Genomic DNA, 14105 nt, shown 5'->3' with positions numbered 1-14105 from the left:
AACACATGCACTCAGGTCACTCCAAAGCAAGTCCAGGACTGGCTCCATCGTTGTCCATGCTGGTGCGTACAACCTCAGACGTTCCTCCCTGGACCACATAACATGATACATAGAGGAACTCTCTGATCATGTAGCCCAGGCCAGTATGACCCTGACCTTGTCTAGCATCTTACACTCACCAAGTATGATGTCTCAGTATACCAACAAACTGATCACGTTTAACAGTTGGCTAACATGTTGGTGTTATTCAAAGGGGATACAGTGTCTGTCAGCCTGGGGTGACAAGCTCGACCTGCCACGTAGCTTCCCTATGGACAGCTTGCACCTGTCACCCTTGGACATTTGAATAATGGCTAAGGCACTTGCTGCCGCCATACTGCCTTATTTAAGCGGGGTTCAAAAGACAGACCCACCTCCATAGACATTATGGAGTACATGACACTGAGGGTAATGCTGCTCAACACCAGATGTATTACCCTCACATTGACCACACTCAGGAATCTCCTCAGTATGGAGAATAGCAATATCTGTGCACTAACAGACACATGGTTCAGGCTCACACATGCACACCAGCACTACCAGGTTATATTTCATACCATACTTTCTGACCACATAACTCGGAATGGCCAACATAATTAGGGAGTGTATCCATATACATCACAGATACACATACCTCCGGGTTGGTAGCACTGCACAAAGCATCACAGACCATACATATGCACCTAACATTGTGCAAATCTGCCTTTTGGTTTGTTGCCTGCTACAGACCACACTCACAAACTCAGCAACCACACTCGTCTTTCTGGGGAACACTGGACAATATGACGGTCTCCCCAAACACCATTATATTGGGTGACGTCAAATACACACACATTGACTGGGGATAGTACTCAGGCCCAAACACCCTCGCCCAACAGTTGCTACAATTTGTAAACTCATATGCTATGGCACAACCGGTCACCACACCCACAAGATGGGACAACATATTGAACATGATCATCACCAACATGGGGACGCTATGTTCCACACCTGCGATACACCCCTCATTGGTAAGGACAGAACATACTTTATCTCACTGGACATCCATATCCCGTCCCCACACTCATCCTGGGTAATCTTGGTGAACTTCCCAAAAGCAAACGTCACACTTCTCCATACCACGGTGGTATCCTTCAGAGATCCTGGGTCAGTGGTAAGTATGGCTCAGACTGCTGAATCCTTTACATACACAGTCTATGGACACCTAGTGGACTGCATGGATCATGCTATCCAAAATAACACCTGGACTCACTCCTCCAATAGCAGGGGACCTGTCTGGTGGACCCCGGCCATTAATATGCTATACAACAAAAGGAGGAAGCTACTACATGATAGAGCACAATCCCAGACAGGGAAGGCATCTGTGATCTGTACTAGCAGACAGCTACAATCACTCGCGTATTTATGTCAGGCCCACTTCTAACGGACAATTGCACCAGACACATTGGACACTCACAAGGCCTTCTTCAGTTAATTCAGGTACCTGGCTGGACACTCACTGATATGCTGTGTGTTACTGCATACTGACTGAACATACCCTGAACCCACAGACATTGCCAACATCCTGGCAAACAGGTTCAATGCAGATGTCTCCCCCCATCCCCCCTAAGGAGGTGCTGTCCATCCTAACAGAGTGTAACCTCCCTGACATCACGAATAAACAGGTGAGTGCTGCCCTCCCCACAGCGGACAACACAGCATCAATGGGATCCGACAGTGTCCCGGCCTGTGTTGTACACAGCCTTCATGACAGACGTTACACTCACATTACATCACTGTTCGATACCAGGGTTACTGCAGGATTTGTACCCATGGAATGGCGTACAGCGATAGTTTTCCCACTCCACTGAATACTGCCATAACAGACCACAGACAATATTGGCCTATAGGGCTAACTAGCCTTTTCTGCAAAGCTATGGAGTGTATTGTAATGGGACTCATGCACATATAGCCATGGGAAACCTACAGACAATGGGTCCTACACATTACAGCATTGTTGTGGGTAGATCTTGCCTGTTGGACCTGTTTGTATTCTTTAAACAGTTACCAGGTACATCAGTGTTGGGACGGTTGCCCACACAGCCTGCCTGGACCTTGCACAACCCTTCAACAGAATACCCCACATGACCATTATGCATAGGCTCACTGGCATCAATATCGACACATATCTCACACGATGGATTGCTACCTGGATCAGGGATAGCACCCACATGCTCAGTGTTGCAAGTGCCATGTCTGACTATACACCAGTTACACATGGCATCCCACAAGGCTCAGTCCTGGGACCCCTCTTGTTCACTATATATTTGTGTGATGTACAGGCTATCACAGGAGGGATATGGCTGCCCATGTTCGCAGATGACTGCAAACTGGGTACCATAATCAACTCTCCAGCTGGCACATGCATACTCATACAGGGTCTCACAGAGATAGGATGACTGGTGCCTGAGCCATGGCCTACGGTTACATGCCATTAGTTGCATAGTCATCCCCTTTGAGAATGACAACATGCCCACACATTATCACATAGGTAGCAATCCATTACATACGATAGTAGTTGTTACAGGTTTGGGGACACAACCTGTTCGTACTCTCGCCTTTGACAATCACATTGCCAAAGTGGTTAGACAGTACTTCTACATAGCCCACCATATCCCAAATGGTTTCACATGTTGATCATGTGTAGTCATTGTGCCCCTATACTCATCACAACCATGCTTGGTTACCATGCCACATTTGGGTTGTATCTTACCAGACACCTGCAGCAACTGTAATGGCCACAAATGTTACTCATCAAGCAGATGTAGGGACTCACACGGATGCCCTGCACAGTTCAAATACAGTAACTCCAGCTTTACTCAGTCACTTACCACCTACACAGATGTTTTGTGTGCCTGTAGTTTAAGGCAATATCTGACCCAGAATTAATGGACATGCTCCACCTCAGGATATCCAACTCCCTTGGAGCTGCACACTCCAGGGACATATACCTCAGCACAGATATTGATAGGACATGCTGGGGGGACAGATTATTATCTACCCACTCTATTTACCCACTCTAGAAAACTTACTCAGTTCAATTTCCAACCAGCAACCCCAAGAAACCATAATACTTGGTGACTTTTAACATTGACTGGATAACCTGTTCAAACCAACACCCAACTAACCATATTAATCTCTATGGGTTCTCGCAATTAATAACAACTCCTACTAGAATCCATAAGCAAAATAGAAAAGAAACAACTCTTGACTGGATACTTATTAATAACCACCCCAGCAGTTACACCCCAGGAACCCTTCCTGATTGTATCAGTGACCATATGCTTACATATGTCATAAGACAAAAAGTGAATATTCCACATACTCATAAACTAAGAACATCCCGCTCAAAAAAGTTCTTTAACCCTGATTACTTCCTTACAGAATTGCAAGCTTGTGACTGGTCACCACTAACTCACCTTGAACTTAATAAAGCAGTGACCTACTTTAATACAAACTTTCTTCAAATCCTTGATCATCATGCCCCTTTTCACTCTACTAGAATAAGATCCAAATCTGCTCCATGGCTATCTAAGCAAACAAAAGAAAAAATGATCCTTAGAAATAAAATCTGGGCCAAATGGAGAGCTAGTAGATGTCCATCTGATCATCTCCTCTTCAAACAATTAAGAAATGCCACCAAAAAAGATACTGTTAGAGATAAAAAGGAATATTATCTTCACCTTCAACAAAGTAGTCAAAACACCCCTCAAAAATTCTGGACAAGCATTAATAAACTTCTTAAACCAGGACATTCACCTACTCCTACCCCTACAGGCTTTCACCCCAACAATGCTACACAGATCCCTGATGCCTTTAATAAGTATTTTACAGAAGCCATTCAATCCCTAGCTAACTCATTACCGACACTGACTGCATCCTTACCAAATACCTCTCTACCCTCATCTAAGAACTTTCAAATTCAACCCGTTGCTACATCTCTTATTTATAAGCTTCTTAAGAAACTCAAACCTTGCACCCCATCTGCTGACCAACTCCCATCTGAATACCTACAAATAGCTGCTAAAGCTATCAATTATCCTGTATCTATACTGATAAATAGGACTATCACTGAAGGAACAATCCCCACCTTATGGAAAATCTCTCATATAATTCCCCTACATAAAGGAGGCTCATCAACTGAACTTTCAAATTTTCGCCCTATTGCCTTACTTTCCCCATTAGCCAAGATTATGGAAAGATGTGTTCACAAACAAATGCTTAACTACCTTCTTCAAAACAAACTTCTAGCTAACTGTCAACATGGTTTTAGACCATTCCACAGTACTACAACTGCCCTCCTTTCCTTCTCTGACTCCATAAACAATAATAGGAACAATAATTGTTTCTCCTCAGCACTTTTCATAGATCTTTCAAAAGCCTTTGATATGGTTAACCACAATATACTTCTTGACAAACTAAACCTTTATTCTCTCAGCCCACACTCTCTACAGTGGTTTAGGAGCTATCTCCATAACAGGCAACAAGCAGTCCTTTGGGAGAACAACCTATCTTCCTTACTCTCAGTAAATATTGGTGTTCCACAAGGATCAATCCTAGGTCCCCTTCTTTTTTCCTTATTTATCAATGACCTGCATCTGTATATACCACAAGCCACCTGCATTCAATATGCTGATGACTCAACGCTAATCTGCACTGCTAAAAATATTCCCTCCCTCCAGTCCCTCACCCAAACAGTCTTCCAATATGTTGAAAATTGGTTTTTGCAACACTGCCTCCTCCTTAACCCCAAAAAAACTAAACTTCTTCTCTTTACTCCTACTCATAAATCTCCCACACCTCTCTTTACTATCTCCTCAAATAATGCAACCAGTATAAACCCTGATAAGACCACTCGACTGCTAGGTGTAACTATTGATAACCATCTCAATTACGATGAACACATTAACACCACTATTAAAACTGTCAACAAAAAAATTGGGACACTCTACAGAATTAAACCCTTTCTTACCCCAGAAGCTAGAAAAACCATTGCACAGACACACCTGATCTCCACCCTCTCTTATGCCTCACCTATCTATACTAACTTATCCAAAATAACATTACCAAACTCTCTATCTGCTACAATAGCATAGCCAGATTCATTACTGCTACTCCCTAAGAACTCACCATTGTCTTAACCTCAAACATCTAGATTGGTTAGAGCTAAATAACCACTTACTCTATCAACAACTACTCATCATTCATAAGACCCTTTACTACCCTGATGTCACCCCTAGCCTTACAAAACTGATTATACCATATAAAAACCTAGCCACACTCCGTTCTGCTAATAAACTCCTAGTATCTCTAACTAAATCATATAATAAAGCTGGGGATTCATTACTTGCAAACTCCATAGGTAAAATCTGGAATCAACTCCCTCAAGAAATAACTAATCAAAACTCTACCTCTCTTTTCAAAAAACACATTAAAGAACATCTCAAAACAAAATGGATATGTCCGTGTGCAAATCCCGACTGAAATCATGTCCTCACTCACCTAGTTCTCCCCCCCTATCCCCCTTACTGAGCTCCTCACTAAAACTTTCAAGAGTTTGAGAGTCATATCTAAGAACTAGGCTTTACCAGTAACCTTTTTTTCTGTCTGTGTAACTTCTTCTTGTGTTATTGTTACTGTTTTATAAGTCTAATTTAGTAGTATGTAGTATAAGTTTATCTCCTATTTTTAGTATTTGTTTTGTGTTGAAACTTATTTTTCTTCCTACCTTGTATTGTTTACTCATATTATGCTTTATGTGATAAATCATTGTTTATTGCCTGTACTGGAGCTTTTCTCCCCGGGCCTCTACTGAAAACAGATATTATGTCCAGCTAGACTAGCCCGGTCAACAAATGTAAAATAAAAAAATAAATAAATAAAAATAAATAAATAATCTGTAAGGCTCCACTCACTGCAGAGTGTAGTCCTAGCTTTGCATAAGCAGAGCCACCCACTGACCACCTACAGGTGACATCTTGACAAGTGGATGGGTGATCTTATGTGTACCCATGGGATATCTTCTGGGTCCCTGCTAGACAGAGGCACAATACACTAAATGTAAATGGGCTATCTTGTGTGACCTACTATTCACGGGCACAGTGTTTGGATTTGACTGGGTTGCAGCAGCCAAACACACTATGGCTATGCTTGAACATGCCCTAGGGCAGACAGCCTAGACTCAACCTCTGAACCTATGAAAATGTTCATGATGCACAATATTTATTGCTGATACTGTTTGCAGGTTTTTATCATCTTTGCTTTCCCACTTTCTATGAACTGCTTAGGTATCTGCGGAACATATTTGATTATGACAGGGTTCCACTATATATTATAAACGTGTCTGTTGTCATATAAGTGTGTGCACAGGGCAGATTGCTGGATAGTGAGAGGTTCATGGGTTAACACATGCAACTGCCTGATATGTGTGGCCCACTGCTGTACTCCAACATGGCCTAAGTATGTGAGCATGCCCAGTTCAGACTGTCAGTGTTCTGTTGCCTGACATTTGTCTCATGTATTCAAGTGTGTGAGCATGCCCAGTGTAACCTTCCAGTACATTGCTGTCCGAGGTCCACTACATTTATTGATGTATGTGTGCATGTACAATATTAACATTTCTACTGTGTGTGTGTTGAAAGTCAGGTTCTATTCTTACTGCAGGACTCACCTTTGTGTCATAACTCGACAGGGATTATGCTGTGCCTGCAGGGTTTCCATGGAATACTTTGCATAGACTTAACATTTCATCATACAGGTTAACCACTGCAATACTGTCATGGTTTAGTGGTTCAGTACTATGACTATAGTGCACAGTATCCTGGGTTCGAGGACCATCACCGCTTATATTTTCATACTGAGCAGACCAGACTGCTTAAGGGCCAGTAGAGCAGCTATGAGCATGTTGGCTTTTGTTCAGCTATGCCCTACTTAGACCCAGCTTGTCCAACATTGCTCAATATTAACCATCATTGCTGGACGTTGGCCAATATTACTCAACATTGACCACATTTGTACTAGTTGGTGTGTGCGATTTGGTTTACATATACTACATGGTGGTAAATGCTGTTTAGCACTGCTTTATATTGCTTAACACATGGCTATCATGCCTCAGGTGTTGATGCAAGGCTGCCTATGTCGGATGCACATACTACACTCCCTATACATGTTTGACTGCAGATAGTGTCAACATCAACATAGACATCCCTTTTAGTATATGTGTGGGTCAAAGAGAGGTATCATTTCCAGAGTTCCTACTGAGCCAGTGTATGTGCTATGCGTTGCCTCTTTGCCAAGGCCAAAGCATACTGGGCACGCCTCCTTCTGCCTACTGGGGCAGGCTCAGGTTGTTCCTCCTCCAAGTCACGCCCTGCCTGTGATGGCCCTGGCAATGGTGGGGGGCTGTTTGGCCCAGGCCTATGCTGGTCCTGCTGCAGCTGTTTTCACAGGATCATATTATGTAGCATAGCACATACCATGACAATTTGGGTACATGTAGCTGGTGAGTACTGCAAGGCTCCACCAGATGTGTCCAGGCACTGGAACCGTGACTTGAGCAGCCCAAACACACGCTCAATTACATTTCGTGTTTGCACGTGTGCTCATTATGGAGTTCCTGTTCAGGTGTGTGTGTGTGTTTCTGATGGGTGTCATCAGCCACGGCTCCAGTGCATAGCCAGCATCCCCCACTAGGTGTCCATGTGGGATGTCCCCATTGGCAAATGTCTGGTACAGCTGCATCAGATGCCAGATATGGGAATCATGGTAGCTTCCAAGGCAGCCAGCACACACATTCAGTATTATGCCCTGGGCATCACACACGACCTGGCAGTTGATGGAGGGGAAGCCCTTGCGGCTGACAGACCCTACCCCACTCACCGGCTGGTGCTTTGATGCGTATGTGCGTGCAGTCTATTGCACCCACTACCTCAGGGTATTCCGCTATTTGCTGGAAGAGACGCATATTACTGGCCAATACCTCACGGGAATTGGGGAAGTATACATGATCTGACATGGCATCCAGGAACTGGTGCAGTACCCTGGATGCTGATGCCTGTGATATTCCCATCATATCACCAGTTGGTCTCTGGAAGGTACCTGTTGCTAATATGCTTAGGCCAACACATACCTTAGTTTCCACTGGGATGGGTTCCCCTCTGTTGGTTCTGTGTGTGAGGCATGGCCTGCACATCTCAACAATTTTCTGCAAGAGGTCTCTGTCCACTCTATAGCGCTCCACTATCTCCAGCTCATGTAGCCCCTGGTAGGTTACCCTGGGCCTGTTCACTCTTCTCCGTCTCCTCACTGTGGGTTGTCCAGCAGCATTTGCATCATCACCACCCTCAGCATGTTGCATATGTCGCCTTATAACAGCAATGGCAGCCCCTAACATTTTTTGCCTCAGTACAGCTTTTTCAGTTTTCACTGCTATTAGCTTACTGCAGTGTTGCAGTGTCTCTTGAGAGAAACATAATGGACTGTTGTTTGCAGTGTTTTAAGTGCTGGGCTGGGCTAGTGTTCTGCCTGGGTAATTGCCTGATTCTGATTGTTTTCACCTGCTAGCTCTGCTAGTACTCCCCGGTAACTTCCCTACTATTTGATGTGCTTCCTTTTTCCTTTCTGTTTCCTCAGGGGGGAGCGCAGCGCACACAAGCGCAAACGCACGCACAGCAACTAACACGCGCACGCACATGCTTACAAGGACTAAAACCTGCTTATTCTTGTTAAAACATGCGCACACCAGCGCAAACGCGCTTACAACTGTTTACACAGCCTTACATATGCTTACTCAAGCTTACACGCGTGCACACTGTCTTACTTGGGTTTACTGGCGCGCACACACAGGCATGCATGCTCAGCAAGAAACTTTGGTGTTATCCACAGCATACACCTTCCATTTCTTGACTTTACCTGGCCTACCTGTTGACACACCTCTTTCAATAACATGTAATTGTCGGCTGACACATGACACTTTGCTCCAATGAGCTTCACTCCTTTCATACATAACCCCCTTGTGATGTCACCTATCTTCTACTCTGTTATTCCCCTCATCTTACTCCTACACTTCACTGACTGTGCTCATTTCCTATGTAAACTTGCGATTCATTATCCTAACCCTCATTTACATAGGATTGCCAACTAATGCTTGGTTACATCTCTTAGACTGAGCTTCCCCCCTTAGCAACCTCTACTCGGTGGCCATGTTGTCTTCAGCCTGCCATTCACTTGCATTGTAAATTCATTTTAGCTATAAAATCCATATTTGTGGATCTTAATTATTAATTTTCTGGTTTTTAGGGTGCAGCGCATTGATGCTGCACTACGGTTAAACCCCGGAGATCGGGATGAAAAAAAAAAGTTATTTTATTTCTATTTTGCATCACTTCCCATTGCCAATGGCCGTATTTTTGGCCATTGGCATGCTTCCTCCTGTAAATACATGCTTTTTTTGCAGCTGTCACGGCTCAGTTTTGTTATTTGCAGAACCGTACTCAGTTATCAACTGAGTACATTTCTGCAAATCTGACAGGTTCAGGTTTCCTGGATCGCAAATTTACCTCATTTGCATAGCTTTTGTCTGCAACTGAGGTAATTTGCATATCCAAGCCCTGTCCGTGTAGGACTAGTTTAAGGAGCTCTGTTACACGCCTCTACCTGCTCTTCCTGGATAGCTCAGCGGACATGTTGGCTGCATGGAGTCATACTCTACTCTTAGACTCCGTGCAAGCCTTCGTGAATCCGGCCCAATATCTTTCAGAGTGGAAACTAACTTCAATCAAACTATCTCTCGTTATTCCAAACCTGGCAGCAATCGCAAGACTTTAGATGCGTATCAGTTTTATTTCACCTGGGTAAGATCCTTGAAAAACTCATTTTAACCTGCTTTCTACTCACAGTGACCACTACAATTTTTGTCACACCAAAATATGGATTTTGAGCAGGTAGAAGTACTGTGACATTAACCTGAAACATAAAATATGGCATATTTCTAAACATCGATAAAAGTGAACCAACATAAACAACCTTTATTGACCTCACTGTGACATGAAATTTAGTAAACCAAACCCTACTCTCACATGCTCTTTTAAATAACAAAAAAGCCACAGGTTGTTTAAAATACTTAACAAAAAAGAGACAGCCTCTTCAACCATCAATAAAGGAACATGTCATGGATCAGCTCTATCCTCCATGCTATTCTCAGCATTTATCAATAAACTCAGCTATGACACTCCCCTCCTTAATGATAAACCTGCATCTGCATAAAGTATCTATAGGTCAGACCACCTCTACAGGGAATTAAAAAGCTGTTAATGCAGACCTAATCAAATCTAAACTCTTAGATGGCAAAATTAACTAATCCTGAACTAAAAAGGCCATGTTATTTGAAACATCTTAAAAACTCCCAAATTTCACTCTAGCTGGCAAAATGATATCACTCATGATGTGTCCAATGAAACAATACATCTATTCTGTAACTGGCCTCTAGCTGGCTTAAAGGCTAAACCTCCAGCATTACATTGCTATTACAAAATAAAAACAACATTCTCCTCTGGGCCTGGAAAATGTCCAATATCCTATCCCTAGGAAGACAGACTGATAGGCAGATGAATACTTATGACCCAAGTCATGTATGGTTTCCTCCTTATTGTATCAGTCTCCATTACCTCCTTACAAGTCACCGTAAATAAAACCTGCAGATTCATAACCCCACCTCCAAGACATTAGTACCACAGGCATGTCTCAACAAAAAAGGTTAAATGGTTTGAAAATAAAAAATAGTTAGCTGCAGATCTACTACTGGGTGTGACAAAGGGAAATACTGCCAGCCCAGCTATCTGGAATTTTGTAAGTTGTTATGTGTCATTTGTGAATGCCAACATGCTTCATGTAAGATGCTTGTGCTACAACCGTGTTAGAAATGCATGTTCTGTACTGAGCTAAAATGTAACCACAGCATGCCCTGCTGGCATAGAAGAGAAAAGTATATAAACTGTTGTAACTGTGTAAATGTATACATTTTAACAATGGAAACTAGAACACAGAGGGTTAACTTGCAAAACTTCAAGAACATTGTTTAAATTAACTTTGTTTTAAGATTGTGCTACAACAGTTATCTTTCATTTTCAGTCAACAGGAAACATGATGTCTACACTAGGGGACTCCCTGACCTGTTTTGTAAATGTTTTATTGTTTTCTGTCTTCCAGCAGTTGCAGAGATCTGAGAGATATGTATTTTTCATAGGGAGATGTTAAAATGATGATAGTTTCTGACACTGGGGACTTAGCTTGGGAACTAAAGTCAGGTGACAAAATGTGATGTCATCCAAGCTAACCCAGAAGTAATATTTGATATCAAATTAAGAACTCTCAGAGAGAAACAAGGGCATTTTGCATTTGTCTTTGACCTGACAATATCCACTCATCACCACCCTCTGCACTTGCCTTGCTATAAGTAAGATTTTAGGGCATAGCAAATTTTTTTGGTTCAGATAGGGATATAGTAAAGTGCTTAGAGGTTTTCTTTATTTATTTGAGACTGTCCTGCAATGTTTTAAATATTTTCTGTGATTTTGAACTCTGATGTAACCGATTACTTATTGAGTATTGTCTTGTTCTTTTATTATTTATTATTAAATATATTTAAACCTTTCAAGGGTGGCTGGTCTGTTTAGAGATAGTTTAGCTCTTAGGATACTTGCAAATCTATTTGGTGACACTGTACAGGCCACTCCTAAATAGCCCTGCTCTTGGTCAGACTACCATTTGGATTATTAGTACCATTACACAGCAAATCGGAAACCCTTTGTTAAGGGCCTTAAAGTAGCTGATGAGAGTTGGCTGATGGTAGTTGGAACTACCTTACAGTCTGGGCAGAAGGAGGCATAGCTAGTAAACCTGTACCAGCCTTCCCCATGTGTGTGTGTGTGTGTGTGTGTGTGTGTGTGTGTGTGTGTGTGTGTATAAATCAAATCTCCAACAGTGTGTGTCAGCTACTAGGGCAGGGACACAAAGCACTGGTTGGACAGAGAGAGTACTGGGGATACTGGTTTGGCCACTCAGCTAAAATCTCAACCCTATAGCTGTGCCAGTGGGGAGTCTTATTGGGGATCTGGACAAAGAGGGAGGAACCAGCCTCACACTGACTATGATCTCTGCGTGCTCTTAAGGGAAATTGCACTATACTGTGTGTTTACGTTTCCCACTGTTGCCAGTGGTGAAGACTGAGGCTCCTTGATTACCAGGCTAGTACAGGGGCATCACACTGGGTTCCCACTTTTGCAAACTCATTACAGAAGAAAGATTTCACCACTTTGTGTGCCAACTACAAATAATCAGTACAACTACAACCTTTTCTCTTAAAGCACCAGCACTCCTTCTCTTTTCATCCTACCAAGCACTGACAGCAGCTTCTCTATCCTGGCCCACATATTCTGGGAATACCTCCCTGGAGCAACACAGAACAGTAACTGGACAGCGCAGTGGTGCAGAGATTAACATTATTGCCTCACAACAAGAGGTTCTCTGGTTGGATTCTAGGCTGAGGTGACTTCTGTGCAGAGTCTGCATGTCCTCCCTGCATTCACGTGGGTTTCTCCAGGTACTCCGGTTTCCTCCCACATTCCAAAAACATCCGTCTGGAGCATTTCTCCCCGGCTCTCCTCTGAAAATAGGCTCTGTCCTAGTTGGACTTTCCCGGTCAACAAATGCTAAATAAACAAATACAAATAAATAATTCCTACAATACTTTTAGGGAAGAGTTAAAATATATCCAGAAGGTGGCTATTTGTAAATGCTTCAACAAAAATACATTACACTGATACCTTGAGCCATCTTAACACCCCCCCCCCGTAGTGTAATTTCACTGCTTTTCCTTCAGCTCATGGAGAACGCGTAATATACTAAGTTACATAAAACCCCAGTACTCCCAAAGACAAACCCAACCCCCTGTTTCAAGCCCTCACCATTTATCATTCTACCCCCTCGCCACATGCACCATTAATCTTTTACCTCACCTATTTACATATTTATGCTGGTTTCTTCTCTACTCTTAGTTCTTGCAGTTGCAAAAAGTACAAGTACTTATTTAACTTAAGATTCCACATTTAGCCTTTTTACTTTGCTTCTGTTGCAAGTACCGCCTATATATAACAGTACACTGTCTCAAGCTTTCAGTTATGAGAAAGTTAACCCAGATATTGCTGTTTTTACCTACTCAAGCGTTTTGTATTCAGTCTCATTCCTGCAAGACAAAGCAATCGAATAACAGGAATATTTCTTAATAAGGAGTAGTTAAAATAAGAATGAAATCCAGAGTGATAATATGGACATCTCACAAAGCAGATGCATTCATATGTGAAAAGACTCCGTTCAAAACACAAGCGAAATTCAAGTCCATTCAGTGAACCTCAAAGTTTTCTGATGTGGCTTTGAGTTAGGCGAAGAAATAAACAAATGAACAAATTACTTTTTAATAATAAAGAGTTTTAAAAATTTGGGGAAAGTACTCATGGTCTTAAAAGGAACACAACAGACTAATTGAAGTGAGGCAGTTGTGGTACACACAAACACGTTCAAAATAAAAAGTGTAGCACAACACCTTAAGCTGTACACCAAACTGCACTCTTCAGATTATAAACAGAGCAAGTGGCCTGCTTCTCAAGTACTGTACAGTACAGAATTAAATTAGCATCGTACCAGACTACGCTGAAAACTATCCTTTCCAAAGTTCAAATTAAAATCAGTAAACCCTTCTAATAACTTACCTTTGGGGTCTTTAGGATAAATTTTGATTTCCCATCATCAGTCCCAAGCTGGGCTTTCAACTGCAGCAGTTTTGCCACTTCATCTTCAATCTAGGAAATAAAGATTGGTCATAAGTAATAAAAAAAAATTAAACAAATGGAAGACCTGTAATTCTTTAACCCAAACAAAAATACAATGAAAAAGGCTGCTACATTAGACATAACCAATCCCTTAAATAAATTGCTACATGACCCCGAACAGGGTAAAGTGGGTGTAACAGAATG

General features: G+C 42.3%; 1 protein-coding gene across 2 annotated transcripts in view; it reads right to left on the bottom strand.

Annotated features, from left to right (window-relative positions):
* HARS1 (histidyl-tRNA synthetase 1) overlaps positions 1-14105 on the bottom strand; it is an 824052-nt gene that overhangs the window by 747870 nt on the left and 62077 nt on the right. For both annotated transcript variants that reach the window (XM_044069030.1, XM_044069029.1), the window contains one exon: positions 13842-13931. In XM_044069030.1, the coding sequence (XP_043924965.1) occupies positions 13842-13931 (90 nt within the window). The remainder of the gene's footprint in view (positions 1-13841; positions 13932-14105) is intronic.

Source organism: Protopterus annectens, chromosome 4.part0, assembly GCF_019279795.1.
Source record: "Protopterus annectens isolate FY-2018-M chromosome 4.part0, PAN1.0, whole genome shotgun sequence".
Lineage (NCBI taxonomy): Eukaryota > Metazoa > Chordata > Ceratodontiformes > Protopteridae > Protopterus > Protopterus annectens.
This window is presented reverse-complemented; position numbering and strand designations above follow the sequence as displayed.